Consider the following 21911-nt stretch of genomic DNA (forward strand, 5'->3'; position numbering starts at 1 on the left):
CATTTTACAGGTAAGGAAATGGAGGTCCTCAAAGAAAGATTCAGGGCCACCCTAAGGCCACAACTCCTGCTAAGTGGAGAACGAGGCTTAGCATCCAGATTTTCTGACTTGTCAGGCCATAAAATAATTTTCCTGTTATGCCTCAGTCAACTGTTGCTACATCTTTTGTAATATCCATCAAATTCAATATACCATACTGTACTGGCACAAGCCAGCAATTTCAGGACTGTTGCAATTGACATCTTACACCTAGTAAAGCTTCCAAAGGATCTGTGAACTCAGCCTCTCTGAGGACTTGCTTCCCTTGCACAAAAGGGATTGCAGTGCCATAGGGGCATCTACACGCATCAACAATGACAAGTGACGTAAAAAAGAATGACACGGACAGTAAAAAGCCCAAGAAGCCTGTACAACCAGATGTTCTTTAAGTAGGGCCCTCCTTACACATCTCCCCCTCGGGTACCAACCCAACGATGGTGTGGCAACTTGGGAACTTATTAGCAATGACTTCAAAATGAAATACTCATGGGCTCTGGGTAACAAATCAAGAACATATGAGTCCCCACTGTCAATCTGTGATGAAACAGCTGAGAAATCAATAAAATGGCTTACGCTGTTAGAACTCTGTGGAGTGATTTTCTTCAATATGACCCCAAATGTCACCCAGTCTATTTCTTCCAGCTTCTCACTTGCCATCTTTTCCTTGAGCTGAGATAGTCTGATCAGTCTTCGGCCAGTCATTTTCTTGTTCATTTCTGTGGAGGATACTCGAGGCTTCCTGGGTCAAGAAACCAGCGATTGGTAGATTATTATTCTAAGAAGAGATTATCTGGCACTGTAGCAAACTGGTTAGCACAGATGTAATTGGCAGAAATCTCTAAAGCACCTGTTTTCAGGGAGGTGTAGTTATGTAGTAATGGACAAGGCACATATTTTTACAGCAGATAAAAATGAGATAATTTTGGGACTTCCCTGGCGGTCCAGTGGTTAAACTCTGTGCTTCCACTGCAGGGGGTACGGGTTTGATCTCTGGTCAGGGAACTAAGATCCCACATGGCACACAGTGCGGCCAAAAAAAAAAAAAAAAAAAAAAAGAGAGAGAGAGATAATTTTAAAAGCTAGGTTTGTTCTTCCTTGGATCTAGAACTGGGACCTCTGTAGAAAATAAAGATCACAAATTCTTTAAGTTCTTATGAATTCTAATATAAAGTTATAATATCCTTTTAAAAATAATCTCTTGACTCTAATACAAAATCATGAATTGCTTAAGTAAATAAGATATTTCAATTCCATCAATTCTGTAAGAATTTCAGAAGTTCTACTATTTCTAATTAGTTTTCTTTAAGCCAACCTTTTCACATAATAAATAAAAGCTTTGAACCTAGCTTCAATTAATATATTCTTTTTCCTAATGAGTGGCTAAAAACTCATGAATTTGCAAATTGTTTTTCTCTAGTAGAATATTAACATCTGTTCCATGTTTGATCATATTACATATTCAAGGACAAGAGAAAACAGGAAAAAACATGCTTTCTGACTCTTTCAGAAGGCTTCTAGAATAGAAAGTCCAAGAGCTACCTCTGAACAATGAAGAATATTCAGGAGGGAAACACTGACATAGGTGAAGAAATCCTTTCTTTGCCTTATTTCTGTAAGTTAATAGGTTACTATCAGGCAGTGATCCTTCGGAGTATTTCTAGGTTCTGTGGTTCAGGTAGAACAATTAGAGAGACTCAATTCTGCAATCCGCTAAATTTGTAGGCCCCTCAGAAGCTTTGGCTGAGTGTTTCAACTTCATCTACTTCCATACAGTTCAAACGTTCAGCACGCTCACATCAGCAACGTCTTTCATTATCTGTAGGGAGTTTCAACTGGGAAAGGCAGTATCATCTCAGGAGGGCCACGTTTACCTTGAAAAAGAACCCTGAGCCCCCTCAATGAGCTTTTACTGTATTCCGTCCCTCCGACACTGTCTCAAATGTAATTAAGATACTGATCTTCCCCCCAATTTTGGAGAGTACAGAGTCTTTACAATAAACTTCTACTGCATGTTAGCAGTCACTTGTTCTCCCCCTGCTTAATAATAAACTATTTAAGAGCTTAGCAGTTTTATTTTTGATTGACAGCTCAGGTCTTCTAGAGGGGCTGCACCTGGCTACTCAGATATGACAGTACTAAAGGCAATCGGGTTTCAGAGTTAAGGGTTACTGCTCTGCCCTGGGCTTCAAGAGCAGTAATAATGGAGATGCAAGGCAGTAGTGATGCAGAGCACAGAAGATTTAAAAGTCCAGGCTTTTCCCTGAACTGATCCTGGGATTTATTCCTATTTTAACTGAATATCTTAATTTCTCCAAGGAACAGATACACAGAATATATAAATTGGCCTTAAAAGTTATCAGGAAGAAGAAGAGCACAGCTATTTCTCTTAACATCAACTGTAAGAAGATACTACTATCCTGGTTAAACTGTATATACCTTTAGGTGTTTAAAAATAGTCTCTATCACTGTTTCCATCAGTTTCTGATTAAATACAGTACTTATTATTTACTGATCTCTTTTTATGAACATATATCTTTTATTCTTTACACAAGCAAGAGAAAGTTTTCCTCATTCATACGTAAATATATGAGTCAAACCCAGTGCTGATGGCCTAGTATGGTCAAGTTCAAGAGCTGTAGGTCTTATGCGGATCTGCGGTACAAACACACTATTTCTGGAAGGCCAGGTCCCTAGGAAGGAGGAAGAGGCATCTAGTGGGGCCTATGAGCAGAGTGAGAGGCCCGTTACAGTTACTGACCTGAGCCTCAGGCCGGAGAAGGCTTCCACGGAGACTGTCTGAGTTGTTTCCCCAGAGCTCCTGGGGGTCCCTGCACTCTGATCCCTCGTCATCCCACCAGGCTTGTTCCCAGGAGTTGTTCGGAGTGGTTGGGAGGGTGCACTTGTCATCCTGAAAGATGAGCTTTGGGGCTCTAAAAAATGAACATAAAAATTAAAAAGAAAACCACACTGATAACTAAACATTAAATGGAATTGTTTCTTTTTTTAATCAACATATGCAATAACCAAATCTTGAGAGAACAAAGCAAGCCCACAGGACCATTTCTGTGCTACCCCCAGATCTCCGCAGTGTGGTCCAAAGAGCTGGCTGCGCATGAAAATGTTTTATAGCGCCGCTGTCCAGCGTGGCGGCCACCAGCCACAGGCGGACACTGCCCACTTGAAACTGACGGGTGTAGCTAAGGAAATGATGCCTAATTTAGTCTACTTAGCCACATGTAGCCAGTGGCTGCTGCAGCAGTGCTGCTCTAAAACACTGTTCCTCTGGGCAAAGCCATTTACTGAGTATTCACCACATACAGAGCACTGCAGAAGATTCCACAAGGGAGGTAGAGACCTCCTACAGAAATCAGTAATTAGTGGAGATGTATGCACAGGGTCAAATTCTACCTGAAAAACATCCGAAGTTAGCTCCTTTGTTTTCTTATCTCTTGTTTCATTTCATTTCAATCCCATATTGCTTGGGGGGTGGCGTAATTAGGGGGCCCAGGGTATTCTGACATGGTTACTTTTCATATTTTAGAAGCATTTGATAATGCTCCTGAGGGTCAGAAAGCTTGGGTACTCTCCTTAATAAAGTCTCTCTCTCTCTTAAGTAAGATTGTTGTTTACCTTCAAAGCGACTTTGGATCACTTCTCGCAAGCCAGGGGCCAGGACAACCCTAGAACTTTAGAATCTCCAGAAACCATGCCCTTGACCCATCCCTTCAAAACCCAACTTTGGACATTGCCTAATAAAACAGCTTAGTAATATACCAAAGGTCCTAAGGGGATAAACACTATTAATAAGTGGATACATGGAATATATAATTTGTTGTCAAATAAATACGAACACTAGGAGCCTACAGCTATTCTGTCCTATTGAGCCATATATATCATATTGTAATGAAAAGGGCCTCTCTGAACATGTGTGATCAATAAAATGTTGCTTACTCTAAACTATGTTATCTCCAGACCATTCTGTCTTAGACCTTCCAAAGAATAATCACTTTGGGCAAAAAGGCAATACAACAAAACCAATACATAGAGCTTATAAATCTTTTTCATTTTATTTTGTGTGTATATATGTACGTGCTGAAATAGGATTTTGAGTACCATTCTATACTCCTGGCAAAGAAGCCTTTTCTAAAGAATGGACCTTCTAGTTTGAAACAACCTGGCTTCAAATAAAACTTGATCATTTTATAAGGGGATCAGTCTCACAGTCTGAAGATTAAATCTCTAGATTGCTAGCATAAGAACTCAGCCCAGTGGTTATACTTGACTATAATTCAAGTCATCTATAGGGCTATAACAGCTAAAAAAATAATGAATCCACTAAGCGTTTAGTTAAATATCTATTCTCTACCTAAGGATTTTCTAAGCACTTTGAGATGAAGAGAAAGATTAGGAAGTATAGCATATGGTTTCCATTCCCAGGAAACTTACTTTTCTCAGTGGGCAGGTAAGATACACCAAAACACACACACACATACACACATACATGACGTTGCCAAAATATATTGCAAACAGAACTCAAGCAGTGAGAAGCCAGGGAGGCCTCAAGTACTACACCTGCAGGTGAAACTTTTGGTGTCCGAGCCACCCGCTTGGGTTTTGGTAGAGTAGGGACGTCAAGCTCTGCAGAAAAGCGCGACGACTCCTGAATTCTCTGAACTTTCTTCTCCTTAAGAGGGGGACGTGGAGACTTATCTACTTGATTAAAAGTAAAAGAAATTAGTAAAGAAAATTTAGAAAGGGGCTCAAAAACCATTTTACCAGGAGTTGGATGCAGAAGTAATGTTATAATTTCTTCGTAAGAGAAATGCATACTATCCTTAGAATTAGTCTGATTACCTGGGGTTTTATGCAGACGGGCTGGACTTGCAGGCTGTTTAATTGTAGCTAGTTTCAGCTGTTCTTGTAAGGACTTCATTTGCTCTTGCAACTTCCTTAATTCATCTAGGGAAGAAAAATATATTGATTTAAGAACCAGACCAGAGGAAATATTATACATGATGAAAGTGCTGAAATGATTTTTGATGTCCACCCATCACCTCCACAACCTTGAGACCCACAATAGAATCACATACCGAAAACTCACAATTAACTTTTGCACTTCAAAGGGGTCCCCTCAGAGAAAGAAACATGATTATTTCCAGTAATCAAATCTCTAATACCAAAGCTGGTTATGAATTTGTACTACTGACAGATAATCACAGATACATGTCCATGGTTGACAGGTTCTTAAGAGTCAAGAAATGATTATATTTATTTCGTAAATCAAGTACCATAATTAATATAATAAATGCTGGCTCCTGTATTAGAAGAAATAGCCCATTGATTAGAGCAGAATTTTACTGTAATTTAAAAATATATAAGAAAGATGCCAGGAATAAGGAAATGGCAGTCCTCAATGTGCGTGTTCAGAAATGGTCTTCTGCTGAAGTAAAATGTGTAGCTGCTTTGTAGTCTTGTCCCTGGCTCCCTTTGCTAAATCCTGAAGTATTATTTTTCTGTAATGAGCGTGAGAAATGTTAGAGCCATTCTGCGAAGGATCAGTCACACCTGGCTGACCCCGATATAAGGGGGCCTCTGTACCCTCTGATGCTGGCTTTAAATGCTCGCTCCACTAACTCGTACAATGTTCTTGGCAAAGTCATTTACCTCTACCCCTGACTCGGCAGCTATTTTGAGGAAAGCTGTCAGATGGGCGGTCTTCATCAGGGCTACTGTAAAGGAATTAGAGAAAGCAAGTGGTAGGGCACCTTGCAATTCCTGATTAGTTTTCCCTTGACTGGGGGCAGGAACAGGGAGGACCCTGTTGTTCGTTGATTGTGATGTAGGAGCTTCTTCCTCATCTTCTAAGTCATCCACGTCTCCAAAGAGAGCATCCAAATTCTCCTTTTGGTCTTCAGCCTTTTCCACTTCACCCTCATCAGGCTCCTCTGTGTAAGATTCACCATCACCGTCAGCATCAAAGAGCTCATCGAATGCATCAGGTTCACCATCTTGCTGGGTCAAGGGCTGACTCTCTTCTGAATTACAGTCCAAGGCCGACTCATTCTCCTCCAGCAGTGCGGTCAGCAGAGACAAATCATCCTCCTCCCCTATGGGAAAAAGAAGAAAAAGCAAAGAAAGAAAGACTACCTGTGAAAAACAGCCTTTGACAAGCAGAGTTAAAACATTCAACATTCATAAGGCAGTTAAAATGACTCGGCAGATTCATCATTTTGCCTGGTATAAGTATTGTTCTTGTTTCTACCTCTGCTCTCCCCAAGTGCTTCTTGGAGGGCACTGGGCTAAGAAAGCAGGAGCCAGTATCTGCTTAGTGACCACCGTGGGCAGCCACTGGGCTAGATCTGTTTACCTGTGCTACTTCAGCTAATCAGACACTTCCTGCAAACGAAATTCAACCCACAAGGGAATAACTGAAAAACACGCTAAGTATACATTTAGGTTCTAGATGGATATATTCCCTCACTTTTTAATCGTCTGAGCAATTTTTAAAAACTATAGAAAGTTACAAAGCATTATATTAAATGTATTCATACCCTGTCACCCAGAATTAGCCATCATTAACATTTTATCATGTTTGCTTTTAGCTTTTACATTAAATCATTGGGAAACAAAAAGTTTAAGAGGTTTATCACGTCAAATCTTGTCCCAACTCCTTACCACTGGCTGGCTCCAGGCCCCATTGCAATCACTGTCATAATTTTGCTATATCACTCGAGGCCATTCTTCATACTTTTAACATAAATATATAAGTATTCATTAACATAGTATTCGGTTGCTTTAAAAATATTTATATAGATTATTTCACACTGTACGTGTTACTCCTATCCTGGTTTCATTCAACATTGCATGTAAGATTGATCCAAATCAAAATATCGTTGTAGTTTATTTCTTTCAACTGCTGTATAGTATTCCACGGTAAGACTGTATCACGTTTTACTCACCCATTTTCCAATAAAGGCCATTTTCCAATAAACGGGCTAGTTCTAATTTTTTCCCACTACAAACTAGGCTGCAAGCACATTATCTACCTTCCTGCACATTTGTGAGAGTTTCTCCCTACTGCCTCACCAACATCTGGTACATCATCTAAGATGTTCTGCTAATCTGATGAATAGGTAGCTTGCTGCTTTGATTGGCATTTCCAGGATTACTGGTGAGGTAGAGAACTGCTTATGTTTACTGGCCAGTTGGATTTCTTCTTTCTTGATTTATCTGTTTATTTTGTTTGCTCATTTTTTCCCCTATTTGGGCATGATTCCTTTATAAAATCAGAGGCATTTAAAGCAAAAACATTAAGAATATGTGATGCACCCCCTCCCTCGAAAGACAGGGGCTGAAACCTAGAGAGGTTAAGGGTCTGTTCAGGATCACATGGTGAAACAGGTCAGCACAGGAGCCTGGGTTAGGATGGAGATCTCTAGATCAGTAAACCAATATCCTTTCCACTGCTCTATGCTCCCTTACCAGAAGGAAATGAGCCAATAGCCAAACGCAAGGCCTAGAATCTGATGAAAGAGTCTAAAGCTTAAAGACAGAGGTTGCCTAACAATCAGTCTGAATTTCTTAGTCAACAAAGACTCCAAGACTGCAGGGTGCAGCAAGTGAGAAGAGCCCGTGAGACTCCCTAGGCGCCAGCTGAGATCACCACACCCCCAAACGGAGCCAAGAAGCCCTCCTCTCTCCCCCGTTCCAAGCTGCTGTAAAGAGCACACCCCGGAAGAGGCCTGGGCCCACACCACTGGGAGCCACAGGTGAAAAAGGTTGCCTAGTGGCTCCACACTCTGGGCCTTGAACCCATCTATTCATGAGAGAACCAGGGCTGATCCCGTGATGCCTTCCATCCCAGTTTACCTCGGTCACCACCCCAAATCATCTGTCTTCTCCATGTTATACTGACCCCATCTTCCACCATCCTTGCTCCCAAACTCCTGGGATCTGCTCTCTGGACCCAACAGAATCTACTACCAGCCCATTTCCTATATCTTCAGTGGCTCTTACAACAAAAATCTGGCTGCCCTGTGACCCTCTTGAGTGGAAGTTTTTTACTCATCCACACTGCAAATGCTGGAACAGTGTCCAGCACGCACTAAGCATGCAATAGATATCTGGCGATCAACTCCAGAGTTCTGACGTCTTCTTTGCTTATCCCTGTTCACTCTGGAACCTCTTTTCTTTTCTTTTCTTTTCTTTTTTTTTGCGGTACGCGGGCCTCTCACTGTTGTGGCCTCTCCCATTGTGGAGCACAGGCTCCGGACGCGCAGGCTCAGCGGCCATGGCTCACGGGCCGGACCGGGGCATGAACCCGCATCCCCTGCATCGGCAGGCGGACTCTCAACCACTGCGCCACCAGGGAAGTCCCCTTTTAACTTTCTTCAAGCCACAGTTCATGACGGAAGATTTTTTTCATCAAGATCCCCTCCTGGTTGCTGTCACCGACTGATTTCCCTTTGGATGCCTCCCTCTTCCCCTCCATCTCTACTGCTGTCACCATTCTCAGTCACTACAACCTGCACAAGGATGATCCAGCCAATGCCTTCGTCTCTCGGTTTCCTGACCTCACCTTCAATGGTCCTGTCCTCCCCTCATCTTAGCCACTTACTCCCAAGGTCATTCCGTGTCATCACAGCAAAGGTACAGCCTACCTCTGAGATCCTGATTTCAAGCTTCCCACTCTGAACCCCACATCCTATCCTTCTGCCAACTCACTCTAGTGCTCCCATCGCCATCTCCTGCACTTAAAGATGTTCAAATCAAAACTACACTGTGCTATCAACTCACACTGGTCAGAATGGCCATCATCAAAAAATCTACAAACAATAAATGCTGGAGAGGGTGTGGAGAAAAGGGAACCCTCTTGCACTGTTGGTGGGAATGTAAATTGATACAGCCACTATGGAGAACAGTATGGAGGTTCCTTAAAAAACTACAAATAGAACTACCATATGACCCAGCAATCCCACTACTGGGCATATACCCTGAGAAAACCATAATTCAAAAAGAGTCATGTACCACAATGTTCATTGCAGCTCTATTTACAATAGCCAGGACATGGAAACAACCTAAATGTCCATTAACAGAGGAATGGATAAAGAAGATGTGGTACATATATATATATTCAATACAATGGAATATTACTCAGCAATAAAAAAGAACAAAACAATGCCATTTGCAGCAACATGGATGGACCTAGAGATTGTCATACTGAGTGAAGTAAATCAGACACAGAAAGACAAATATCATATGATATCACTTATATGTGGAATCTAAAAAACAAGGGTACAAATGAACTTATTTACAAAACAGAAGTAGAGTTACAGATGGAAAAAACAAACTTATGGTTGCCAGGGATAATGGGGGTGGGCGGAGGGATAAATTGGGAGATTGGGACTGACATATACACGTTGCTATATATAAAAGAGATAACTAATAAGAACTTGCTGTATAGTACAGGGAACTCTACTCAATATTCTGTAATGGCCTATATGGGAAAAGAATCTTAAGAAAAAAAATAAAAAGAGTGAATATATGTATAACTGATTCACTTTGCAGTACACCTGGAACTAAACAACATTATAAATCAACTATTCTCCAATAAAAGTTAAAAAAAAGATGTCCAAATCTATCGACCCTCCTACAGTGTTTTTACCACCCTCATACCCCATCTCCTCACTTTGGATCCATGTTCTATCATTATAATCACTGCCTTCTAAAGCTTCTTAACTCCCCTGCTTGTCTCTCTTGCCCTCATGGTTCTTAACCCTGATGAAATCCGAGAGGCCACCACGTCCCTGCCTGCACTGCAGCTGGTGAACTTTCCTGAACAAAGACCCACCACCATGACTGGTTTAACTTTAAATATACACCCACCAATAACAAACGGGCCGTCAATACTGCTTAAAAATCCTCACACTTCCCTGATACACTTGCTTCCCTGTTCTCTAACTCCTTCACACGTTTCTCCTTAAACCTCTGATGCCCTCTCCTCCCACTTTAATCTTGGCTGACTGATTTTGTTTCGTATTTTATAGGAAAAAACATAGAAGCAATCACTTCATCATCTTTCACTACCAAACCTGAACCTGTATTCTCTGCTTTTCCTCCAGCGACGACAGATGAAGTGTCGGGTCCTATTTCTGGCCCATTTCTCCATTTAGACACTGGTTCCCACTACTTTCAGCTTCTCCAGGACTTCGGGTGACAATCACCAGCTCTCTCCCACATCACCGGTTCTTCCCTGTCTCCTGGCGCATTCCTCTCAGCATCCAAGCTCGTTCCAGCGCCTCCCATCTTACCAACTACCTGATATTTCCCTACTTGTTTTTTTATTATCTTGCTCTCTCTACTAGCAAGTAAACATGGATGTTGTTCAACAGCACCCAGCACCAGGAAACTTTTTGATTTCGTCTGTACTGGACCAAATTGTGAAGCCATGCCAACCAAATGAGACTTTTTTTAGATACAGTGATTTCTGAGAGAACATGGACCCATTCACCACTTCTTCTCATGACCACCTCACAGCAAAAAGTTACACTTTGTATTACATCAATGGCTCTGTAGGTAATTTGGTGATTTTAAGAAATAGGAAACTATCATTATACCAATGGTACAATCAATCTCACATATTATCACAGTGCGATGAATTTCAACGTTTGGTTTTAATTTTTTTAAAAGGCAAAGTGTAACAAACTTGGGCTTTAAAATTACCAGCCAGAGTACACCTGAAACTAACACAACACTATACATCAACTATACCCCAATAAAAATTTTGAAAAATAATAAACAAAATTACACAACCAGAAAAATAATGCATTTTACTTGCTAGGGTCTCTTCACAGCCAGCACAATCATTTTTGTGCTGCCCTCAGGCTAAGCTCTGCTAATTAGAGCAACATCACTTTGCTAGGTAAATATTTTGCACGCATCCCTACAAGATGAACAAAATTTAAAAGCACTGTAAGAATTTAAGTCAGAGCTAGACTAAAACCATTTCAACAGATTTCAATATCAAATGTGAACTCCGACGTGGGCTGCCTGGGTTCAAATCCCTGCCTCTGACAGTTTCACTTGTGACAAGTCACTCAGACATCTGTCTTCCTGTCTATAAAATAGTTGCTGTGAGGGTAAAATCAGTTAATACAGTCATCTCTGGTATCCACAGGGCATGTGTTCCAGGATCCCGCATGGATACCAAAATCCATAGATGCTCAAGTCCCTTATATAAAATAGCGTAGTATTTGCATATAAGCTATGAACATCCTCCCGTACACTTTAAATCACCTCTAGGTGATTTATAATACCTAATACAATGAAAATGCTATGTAAATACTTGCCGGCTCTCAGCAAATTCAGGTTTTGTTTTTTGGAACTTTCTGGATTTTTTTTCTCGAATATTTTCTATGTGCAGTTGGTTGAATCCGCAGATATGGAAGGCCAACTGTATACGTAAGATCTTCGAGCAGTGCTTGGCATATTGTAAGTACATGTCAACTACCGTTATTATGAAAGACAATCAGTGCTGTCAGGAACAGAAATCTCACCTGATTAAAACAAATAACATTCACTGACTGAAGTGAGATTTCTTTCGAAACAGACAGTGCTTGAGGGGAGGGCAGCGATTTTCACTATTTTATAAGTGGAATAAGTAACAACAAGCCCATGAACACGAGAGTGATTTTCCATGAAACAAAGAGGAACTGAGAAAACGGCTAGGACTCACCATCCATGCTGGCAAGAGAACAGTGGAGATGGAGAGCTGTGAGGCAGGGTCACGTGCCCAGTAGACGGCAGGAGATGCAGGACCTTGGCTGCGTGAAATGAACATAAGAAAAGACACCCTTGAGTCTTCTCTCTCACATCGCACGCGTATCCAGCAAACCCAGAAGCCTACAAATTGTAGGGGCTCGAGCTCAGAATTCATGCAGACTCTGGCTATTTCTCACCCCACCGCCAACACCATCTGCCTCCTAGTATGGAAGCAGTTCCTTTTCTTGTCTCCAAGCTATGGTTACAGAAACTCGGTTGAGGTATAGTTTGTTTGATATTAGGTTACACAGATGAGACAAATTGTGAACAGGTATTATGAAGGCTGGTCTAAATAGTAGGGCTATTATGTTTTATTTCTTGTAACACACCTGAGGTCTACATTGTCCATAAGAGCCTATTGTGTGGTTCTACTTAGTTGCAGCCTTAGTCACATGAAGATTTCGATTCAGTACTAGTTAGCAAAGCTCAGAGGAATAGTTGGCATAGCCAATTAGGATAAAGTCATATAATTCTGCGCACTTTCCTTTTTTCATTTAAAATGGTTTTTAGAACTGCAAGAAGAAAATATAAATTTTTCTAGGCTACTGCTTAACTTACATGGGCCCTATATGACCTTGGTAAGTCCGATGTCAAGTATTAATTATGGTGCTTTCTTTTCACTTATTCAGCAAACATTTCTAAGGACCCGTCATGCAGGTTCTATGGACCCTGCACTGTGTTGTCTACTGGGGAATCTGCGGGATTGTAAGCTTCCTGAGGGCTAGGTAGGAGCAAACTGTTCTTGTTTATTTGTATAACCAATCCTGTTTTCCCCCGAAAAAACCCACGCACCCTTCCTCACCCTCACACCTAGGACCATCCGACAAGTGCTAGGGGTTCTATCTCCAGTATATTGCTCAAATCTTTTACTTCTCCCCAATTTCACTGGCAAAAAGCCTAGTCCAAGCCACCATCAATCTTTTGCCCGGACTACCGTGTTAGCTTCCTGTATTGGTCTCCCTGTCTCTGTAATGTATCCTCTGTACAAAAGCTACAGTAATCTTTTCTTTCCTTAGTAGTCTTTTAGGAACGTTAAGTCAGATGGCAGCATTCCCTTGATAAAATTTCTTTAACGGTTTTTCCATTGCCCTTAGAACAAAATTTACAAAAGTTCCTGCGAGGCAATGGCTACTCTCTCTCCCACCTACTTCCACTTCCTCAGTTTCTTCTAAAACCACTCCGCCCCCCTCCCCCCCACGGAGGATGCTCCAGCCAGACTAGCCTGCTTTCAACTTCTTGAACACACAAGTGCTTTGGGGCCTCAGGTTCTTTGAAAAGCTCTCCCCTAGTTCCTTCTCATCCCTCAGTCTCTGCTTAACTCTCCATTTTTCTAAGCCTTCCAGACCACCCTATCTGACCAGGCCCCTGGAACCCTCTCACCTCCTCCTTTTCACGACTTTATTGCACATTCCACTATGGTGTACCTGTCTGTTACCTGTTAGCCACTTTTAAGTGTAAACTTCACGAAGGCTGAAGTGATGGGTGACGCATTCAGTAGCTATTAGCAAATCATCAATTTGAACAAGTGAATGAATGAATAAGACACAGTACACACGGCACGCGTTTAGCAAGCGTCTTAAAAGGTTACCTTTAAAAAGAAGAAACTGGACCCTTAAATAGCCTGGACGGCCGAACACCTGGCACCTCTCGGTGCATTTCGGAACTCCCCGCAACCCCAGCCCCGGAACCTCCGCCGCTCAGCACTCAGCGCCCACCCCCGCGCCCGGCCCCGCGCTCGGCCCAGGTCGCCCCCGCGCTCGCCCAATTCCAGTCTCGCCCACCTGAGCGCCCCCGGACTCCGCGCCTCCCGCCTTCGGAGCTCGCTAAACTCTCCCACAGACGCGCGCGGGCAGTCCCTCACCCTGCCCCTCAACAGTCGCAGACCCGCACCTTAACCGGCTCTGCACTCCTTCCCTTTCTACAGCCAGACCGCCAAAATTCCAACTCGACTCCGCCCCCACGCCTCTGACGTCAGACGCACGCCGGCTCGGGGCTGCACTGATTGGCTGCTTCAGAGGTCTTGGCGGAAACAACCGCGGGGGGGGGCGGGAAGAAGGTGACCCTTGCGTAGAGCAATCTGATTGGCTCACGTGACCGGCGCCCTCTTTGTTGGGGGCAAGGGAACTTCCGGTCGGTGCAGCCCTGGCTTCCTCCGGTAAGTGTTCTAGCGTCCCCACAGGCGCCGGGAAGTAGAACTGTCCCTGTACGGTATGTTCAAAGGAGGTCAGAAGTTAGTTAGTTCCTGACACTTTCCGGCACTAACCGTGTCATCCAGTTCTGAGCCTCGTTTTCTCTTACGCTTGACGCAGAGAAGCGTGCACATTGAGGCTCAAACCGCGGAACCCACTGCAGACCTTCCCCCTGCCCTCACAGATTGCCTGTGGCTGGGTTGACTGTATAGAGGTCTGAACAGGCTGGTTGATAATTTCGCTCGGTTGGTTATTTTACAACCTCGTGTTCAGTTGAGATAATGGGACTGAAAAACAAACCAAAAATCTGGTCCACTTTTACCTCTCTCTGACCGTCGTCACCGTCTGTAAAATGAGGAGGAAAGACTAGAAGAGATTCTTAGACCCAGTAGAAACCACTGTTTGCGGAGGAGTTCGTGGTCCGTAGACTTTAATTGCGTCAGAGTTGGGAATAATTGTTTTCTGCTTCTTCCCACCAAAATGTCAGCATCGGGAGACAAGGGGACCGTGTCTTTTTCATCTTCCTAGCTCTTCCTCTGTCTTTTCTCTTGCTGTTGGTGCCTGGCACACAATAAATGTTTACAGAGAGAAAAAATCGAATAGGGTATTTGCTCCTGAACAAGGCACTTAGCTTTGGCGGGGGCGGGGCGGGGGGTCAATTTCTTCATCCGTAAAGTGCTGATAATAGCGATAACTAGAGGGTTTCAGGAAGGATCAAATGAGAATTTCCAGTACCTTTTCACACACTGGTTATCAGCCATAATCACTTAGTGCCTCAGGTGTACATGTTTGGACAAAGACAAGGTCCATATTGTAGGCATTTAGTCTAGTTTGGGAGATGTGATCTATGCATAAAAGACAAATAATATAAGGTGACTACCAGGGAGCACCAGTCTTGCTGATGAGGAGGTAAAAGGTAGAAAGATGAGGTGGAAACATTTTAAAATGTAGGTAAAACCAATAGGGTGGCAGATGAAGAATATTCTGTAAGCGGTAAAGAGACCCTGTTTGAGCAGGTGGGGGAGGAATGTAGATGGTTAGAGAAAGGTGTGGCTAAGTGCCCAGACTATGCAGTTAAGACTGCATGATTTTTAATTGCCACATGCTAACTGTGCAACCTCGGCTAAGTTACTTAACCTCTCTGAGCCTCAACTTACTCATGTGCAAAACAAGGACAGTCATAGTTATTTCATAGGGTATTGTGAGGATTCATGAGAAAAACTTGAAAACATGCAGAGTGCGCCCAGCACATGTAAGCATTAAAAGTGTAATAACTTTTATTCTTACTACTTTATAAGGCAATGCTTAGGACGATTAAGCTAACAAAGATAGGTGCTCAGGAGAATTCCCTGGCGGCCCAGTGGTTAGGACTTGGTGCTTTCTCTGCCGTGGCCCCAGGTTCAATCCCTGGTCAGGGAACTAAGATCCTGCAAGCCGCACAGCGCGGCCAAAAAGAAAAAAAATTCAAAAGATAGGTGCTCGGGAACCGGATACACCAGAAATTGAAGACAAAGAAGCTTGATAGATCGTGATAGTCCCAGACTGTGAGAGCTGAAGGGAAGGGACGAATTGGAAGCACTTTACGAGGGAAACTTATCTGCTTTGGTAACTGACCAGAGGAAAGTTACCTTTGGCAGGAAAAGGAGAGGATGATGGCCAGGTTGGCAACAGCTGAGAGACGGCTGACTTACAGAGGAGGAGCTTGCTTTGGACAGGGTAGAGATGTGAGTTCAGCCTGAGGCGATGGTGGGGAGATTTCAGCGCTACCTTTGGATATGTGACCCAAGCCAAGGGGACATATCAGGGCTGCAGTGTAGGCTTAGTGAGTGCAGTTGAGTTCTCTAAAGTAGAAATTGTAGAAGCGGAATATCTTTGAGTATGTTTCCAGGGTTAATGCACCAGACGATTAAATCGATGCTTCCACCTTTCGGCCCAGCAGGAAACAATGCTATTCAAAATCAGAAAATTAGGGCTTCCCTGGTGGCGCAGTGGTTGAGAGTCCGCCTGCCGATACAGGGGACACGGGCTCGTGCCCCGGTCCGGGAAGATCCCACATGCCGCGGAGCGGCTGGGCCCGTGAGCCATGGCCGCCGAGCCTGCGCGTCCGGAGCCTGTGCTCCGCAATGGGAGAGGCCACAACAGTGAGAGGCCCGCGTACCGCAAAAAAAAAAAAAAAATCAGAAAATCAGATCTTCTGTTGGAATTAACAGCCGGTTTCCAAAGCACCCACACCACCACACCACCTCCCTGTAGACATCTGCCTTCACATCTCATGCTTTATGGCACAGAATTCTCCAGAGTCTTATCCCAAACTTGAATTTGCCCAACTAACTGAACAAAAACGCTTTACTGAGAAAACTGTCATCCTTCCTCAGAGGCAGTGCTCTACTTGAAGATGAATGGCCCTCCTGAGAAAGGAAAACCCAGCCTCCTTAATTTTCCTAACAGAATATTGTCTTTGTTGCCCAAATAAATGTCTATTGCTTTTCAAACAATCTAGAGGTTACTTCAAGCAACAGGGTATGTTCCTCCATCTCAACTGATGCTTTGCAAAGAGAAGCCAATAAAAAAAACTCTAGCCTTGCTGGTTTTAATTAATTCATGAGAATGCTCAACACATTTCTTCCTTGGTTTTGCTGAGTTAATAACTACAATATATACTCTATGCATGCAGAATAAATTTTACCTGTGATTATGGCTCCATGTGTTTAAAGGACAAAATTGCTTCATAAACCTATCAGCTTACTGAGAGTTCCTAAGCCAATATTTTTTTGTATTATACTTCATATCTTTGCAATTACTTACCTAGAAAAAAAGAACACTTGCAATACTCAGTGATGACCAATATCTTCACAAAGAGAACATAATGTTATTTCAATAATTTTTAAAATGACGAACTCTGTAAGTCAAAGGATACCAAAGAAGATGGTAAAATTATTTCTACTTTTTGCTTTCATAGCAAAGCAGTTTTGGTACCTGTCCTTTCACTAAAACATTTGAATATTGGTCCATATACTTGATTCCTATTACACTTCAAAGCTGCAACTAGCTGTTCTATCAGCTTTCTTCCATTGAATTAATGATTGCATAATAAATCTGATATTTCATTAAAAGCAATTCCAACTTAGCCCTTTCATCATGGGTCAAATGAAATTGTTGGGCAATTTTCACCATAATCTTGATTTTATGATTTAATGTGAACAATTTTATATGTGTTCATATTAAATAATCTTATATATAGTTAGAAGGTTTTTTTTTTTCATTTTTAAAGAAAATAATAGACTTTATTTTTTTAGAGCAATTTTAGGATTACAGAAAAATTGTGTGGAAAGAACAGAGTTCCCATATAGCCCCTTCCACACACACAATTTTTTTTAGTAGATCTTTATTGGAGTATAATTGCTTCACAGTACTGTGTTAGTTTCTGTTGTACAACAAAGTGAATCAGCCATATGCATACATATATCCCCATATCTCCTCCCTCCCTCCCTATCCCACCCCTCTAGGTGGACACAAAGCACCGAGCTGATCTCCCTGTGCTATGCAGCTGCTTCCCACCAGCTATCTGTTTTACATTCTCTAGTGTATATATGTCCGTGCCACTCTCTCACTTCGTCCCAGCTTCCCCCTCCCCGTGTCCTCAAGTTCATTCTCTACATCTGCGTCTTTATTCCTGTCCTGCCTCTAGGTTCATCAGTACCTTTTTTTTTTTTTTGAGATTCCATACATATGTGTTAGCATATATTTGTTTTTCTCTTTCTGACTTACTTCACTCTGTATGACAGACTCTAGGTCCATCCACCTCACTACAGATAACTCAGTTTCGTTTCTTTTTATGGCTGAGTAATATTCCATTGTATATATACACCACATCTTCTTTATCCATTCACCTGTCGATGGACATTTAGGTTGGTTCCATGTCCTGGCTATTGTAAATAGTGCTGCAGTGGACATTGTGGTACGTCTCTCTTTTTTAAAATTTATTTATTTTTTGGCTCCGTTGGGTCTTCGTTGCTGTGTGCGGGCTTTCTCTAGTTTCAGCAAGCGGGGGCTTCTCTTGTTGCAGAGCACAGGCTCTAGGAGCACGGGCTTCAGTAGTTGTGGCTTGCGGGCTCTAGAGTGCAGGCTCAGTAGTTGCGGCGCATGGGCTTAGTTGCTCTGCGGCATGTGGGATCTTCCCAGACCAGGGCTCAATCCCATGTCCCCTGCATTGGCAGGCAGATTCTTAACCACTGCGCCACCAGGGAAGTCGCACATGTCTCTTTCTGAATTATGGTTTTCTCAGGGTATATGCCCAGTAGTGGGATTGCTGGGTCATATGGTAGTTCTGTTTTTAGTTTTTTAAGGAAACTTCATACTGTTCTCCATAGTGGCTGTACCAATTTACATTCCCACCAACAGTGTAGGAGGGTTCCCTTTTTCACCACACACTTTCCAGCATTTTTGTTTCTAGATTTTTTGATAATGGCCATTCTGACTGGTGTGGGGTGATACCTCATTGTAGTTTTGATTTGCATTTCTCTAATAATTAGTGATGTTGAGCATCTTTTCATGTGCCCCTTGGCCATCTGTATGTTTTCTTTGGCATACACACAATTTTATTATTAACATCTTGCATTAGTATGGGACTTTTTGTTACAATTGATGAGCCAATATTGATACATTATTAACTAAAGTCTATAGTTTACATTAGGGTTCACTCTTTGTTACACATTCAATAGGTTTTGACAGAGGTATCCACCATTACAGTATCATGCAGAATAGTTTCACTGCCCTAAAAATCTTCTGTGCTCTTAACCCCTCATCCCTCCCTCCACCAAACCTCTGGCAACCACTGACCTTCTTTACTGTCTCCGTAGTTTTGCTTTTTCCAGAGCATTATACAGTTCAAGTCATACAATGTGTAGTCTTTTCGGATTGGTTTCTTTCACTTAGCAATATGCATTTAAGGTTTCTGCATGGTTTTTTTGTGTGTGTGGTTTGATAGCTTATTTCTTTTTAGCACTGAATAATATTCCATCACATGGATATACACCATAGTTTGATTATCCATTTATCTGTTGAAGGACATCTTGGTTGCTTCCAAGTTTTGGCAGTTATGAGTAAAGCTATTATGAACATCCATGTGCAGGTTTTGTATGGATGTAAGTTTTCAATACATTTGGGTAAATTCCAAGGATTGTGTGCTTAGTTTTGCAACAAATTGCCAATCTGTCTTCCAAAGTACCATTCTGCATTTCCATCAGCAGTGAATGAGAATTCCTGTTGTTCCACATCCTCCCGAGCACTTGGTGGTGTTATTGTTTTGAATTGTAGCCATTCTAATAAGTGTGAGATGGTATCGTTGAAATTTGCAATCCCCTAAAGACATACGCGGTTTAGCATCTTTTCATATGTTTATTTGCCAACTCTACATCTTTGGTGAGGTATCCATTATCTTTTGACCTTTAAAAAATTGGGTTGTTTTCTTATTGTTGCATTTTAAGAGTTCTTTGGATATTTTGATACCAGTTCTTTCTCAGATCTGTGTTTTGTAAAGATTTATTCCCAGTCTGTGGCTTGAGTTAGTTTTTGTGAAAGGTGTAATAAGGTCTGCAACTAGATTATTATTATTTTTTTTCTTTTTGAATGTGGATGTTCAGTTGTGCTGGCACCATTTGTTGAAAATACTATCCTTTCTCCACTGAATTGCTTTTGCCCCTTTGTCAAAGACTCTCTGGGTCTATTTCTGGGCTCTCTGTTCTGTTCCATTCATGTATTTGTCTATTCTTTCACCAGTACCACACTGTCTTGATTACTGTAGTTTTATAGTAAGTCATGAAGTTGGGTGGTGTCCACCTTCCAACTTTGTTCTTTTCATTCAATAGCGTGTTGGCTATTCTAGGTCTTTTGCGTCTCCGTATAAACTTTAGAATCAGTTTGTTGATAGCCACAAAATAACTTGGGATTTTGATTGTAATTGCATTGAATCTGTAGATCAGGTTAGGAAGAACTGATATCTTAACAATATGGAGTTTCCCTATACATAAACATGGAATATCTCTCCATTTATTTCTTTCATCAGATCTTATACATATTTTATTGGATTTATAACTAAGCATTTCATTTTGGGGTGTTAATATAGATGTTATCGTGTTTTTTTAATTTCAAGTTCCAATTATTCATGGCACACTGATATTGGTAATCTGTGTCTTCTCTTTTCTTAGTTAACATGGGTAGAGGTTTATCAATTTTATCAATTGTTTCAAAGAACCACCTTTCGGTTTCATTGATTTTCTCTATTGAGTTCCTGGTTTAAATTTCATCGATTTCTGGCCTCAGTTGTATTATTTTCTTCTGTTTATTTTGCGTTTAACTTGCCATTCTTTTTCTAGTTTTTTTTTTTAAAGAAGCGTTAACTATTGATTTTAGATCTTCTTTTCTATATATGCAGTCAATGCTACACATTTCCTGCTAAGCCCTGCTTTCATTTCATCCCCAAATTTTGATGTTATATTTTATTTCATTTAGTTTAAAATATATTTAAATTTCTCTTGAGACTTATTTAATCCATGTATAATTTACAAAGTGTATTTAATCTCCAAGTGTTTTGAGGGTTTCCAGGTATCTTTGTGTTACTGATTTCTAGTTTAGTTCCACTGTGGTATGAGAACATACTGTGTATGATTTCTGTTGTTTTAAATTTCTTAAATTAAATTTAAATTTCTGTGTTTAATGGCTCAGAATGTGGTCTGTCATGGTAAATGTCCTCTAAGAGCCTGAGAAGAATGTGTATTCTGTCATATGTACACTATGAAGTATTCTATAAATGTCAGTTAGATCTAGTTGACTGACGCCGTTCAGTTCAACTATGTTCTTAATGATTTTTTTGCCTATTGGGTCTGTTAATCACTGATAGAGGGATTTTCAAGTCTCCAGCTATACTAGTGGATTGGTATATTTTTCCCTGTAGTTTTTGCCTTATGTATTTTGATGCTGTGTTTTTAGGTACATATACAGTAGGGATTTTTATGTCTTCTTGGAGAACTGATCCCTATATCACTTTGTAATGCCCCTTTATCCCTGATAATTTTCCTTGCTTTGAAATCTTGTCTGAAATTAACATAGCTACTCTTTCTTTTGATTAGTGTTGGCATGCTGTATCTTTCTCCATCTCTTTACATTTTATCTATATGTGTCTTTATATTTAAAGTGGGTAGAGAGCATATAGATGAGTCTTGCTTTTTTATCCATTCTCAAAGTTTCTGTCTTTTAATTGGTGTATTGAGACCAATGATGTCTAAAGTGATTACTGATATAACTGGATTAACATCTACCATATTTGTTACTGTTTTCTGTTCACTGCCCTTGTTCTTTGTTTCTTCTATTGTCTTTCATTCTATTTCTGACTTTTCTGGTTTTAATGGAACATTTTATGTTATTCCATTTTCTCACTTCTCTTAGCGTATCAATTATACTTTCTAAAACTTTTTTTTGGGGGGGTGGGGTGGTGTTGCCCTAGAGTTTGCAATATACATCGACTACTAATCCAAGTTCACTTTCAAAGAATACTATATCACTTCATGGGTAGGGAAAATACCTTGTAACAGAGTATCCCCAATTCTTCCCTCCCATCCCTTATAACATTGTTGTCATTTATTTCATTTATCCATTAGCTATAATCACCAAATACATGTGGCTATTGTTATTTTGAACAAACTGTATTCTATTTGGGAATTCCCTGGCAGTCCAGTGGTTAGGACTCCATGCTTTCACTGCCAGGGCCTGGTTTCGATCCCTGGTCGGGGAACTAAGATCCCACAAGCCATGCAGCACAGCCAAAAAAACACCAAAAAACAAAAAACGAGAAAACCTATTATCTGT

General features: G+C 41.4%; 1 protein-coding gene across 1 annotated transcript in view; it reads right to left on the reverse strand.

Moving 5' to 3' along the window:
* MCM10 (minichromosome maintenance 10 replication initiation factor) overlaps positions 1-13801 on the reverse strand; it is a 34441-nt gene extending 20640 nt beyond the window's left edge. The window contains exons 1-7 of the mRNA XM_029238673.1: positions 13767-13801; positions 11774-11861; positions 5805-6146; positions 4894-4998; positions 4612-4749; positions 2798-2969; positions 613-778 (exon numbers count right to left, since the gene is read on the reverse strand). Of these exons, the coding sequence (XP_029094506.1) occupies positions 613-778; positions 2798-2969; positions 4612-4749; positions 4894-4998; positions 5805-6146; positions 11774-11780 (930 nt within the window). The 5' untranslated portion in view covers positions 11781-11861; positions 13767-13801. The remainder of the gene's footprint in view (positions 1-612; positions 779-2797; positions 2970-4611; positions 4750-4893; positions 4999-5804; positions 6147-11773; positions 11862-13766) is intronic.
* Positions 13802-21911: the final 8110 nt, after the last annotated feature.

The sequence above is a fragment of the Monodon monoceros genome, unplaced genomic scaffold (genome assembly GCF_005190385.1).
Source record: "Monodon monoceros isolate NGI ecotype Baffin Bay Population unplaced genomic scaffold, NGI_Narwhal_1 Super_Scaffold_21, whole genome shotgun sequence".
Lineage (NCBI taxonomy): Eukaryota > Metazoa > Chordata > Mammalia > Artiodactyla > Monodontidae > Monodon > Monodon monoceros.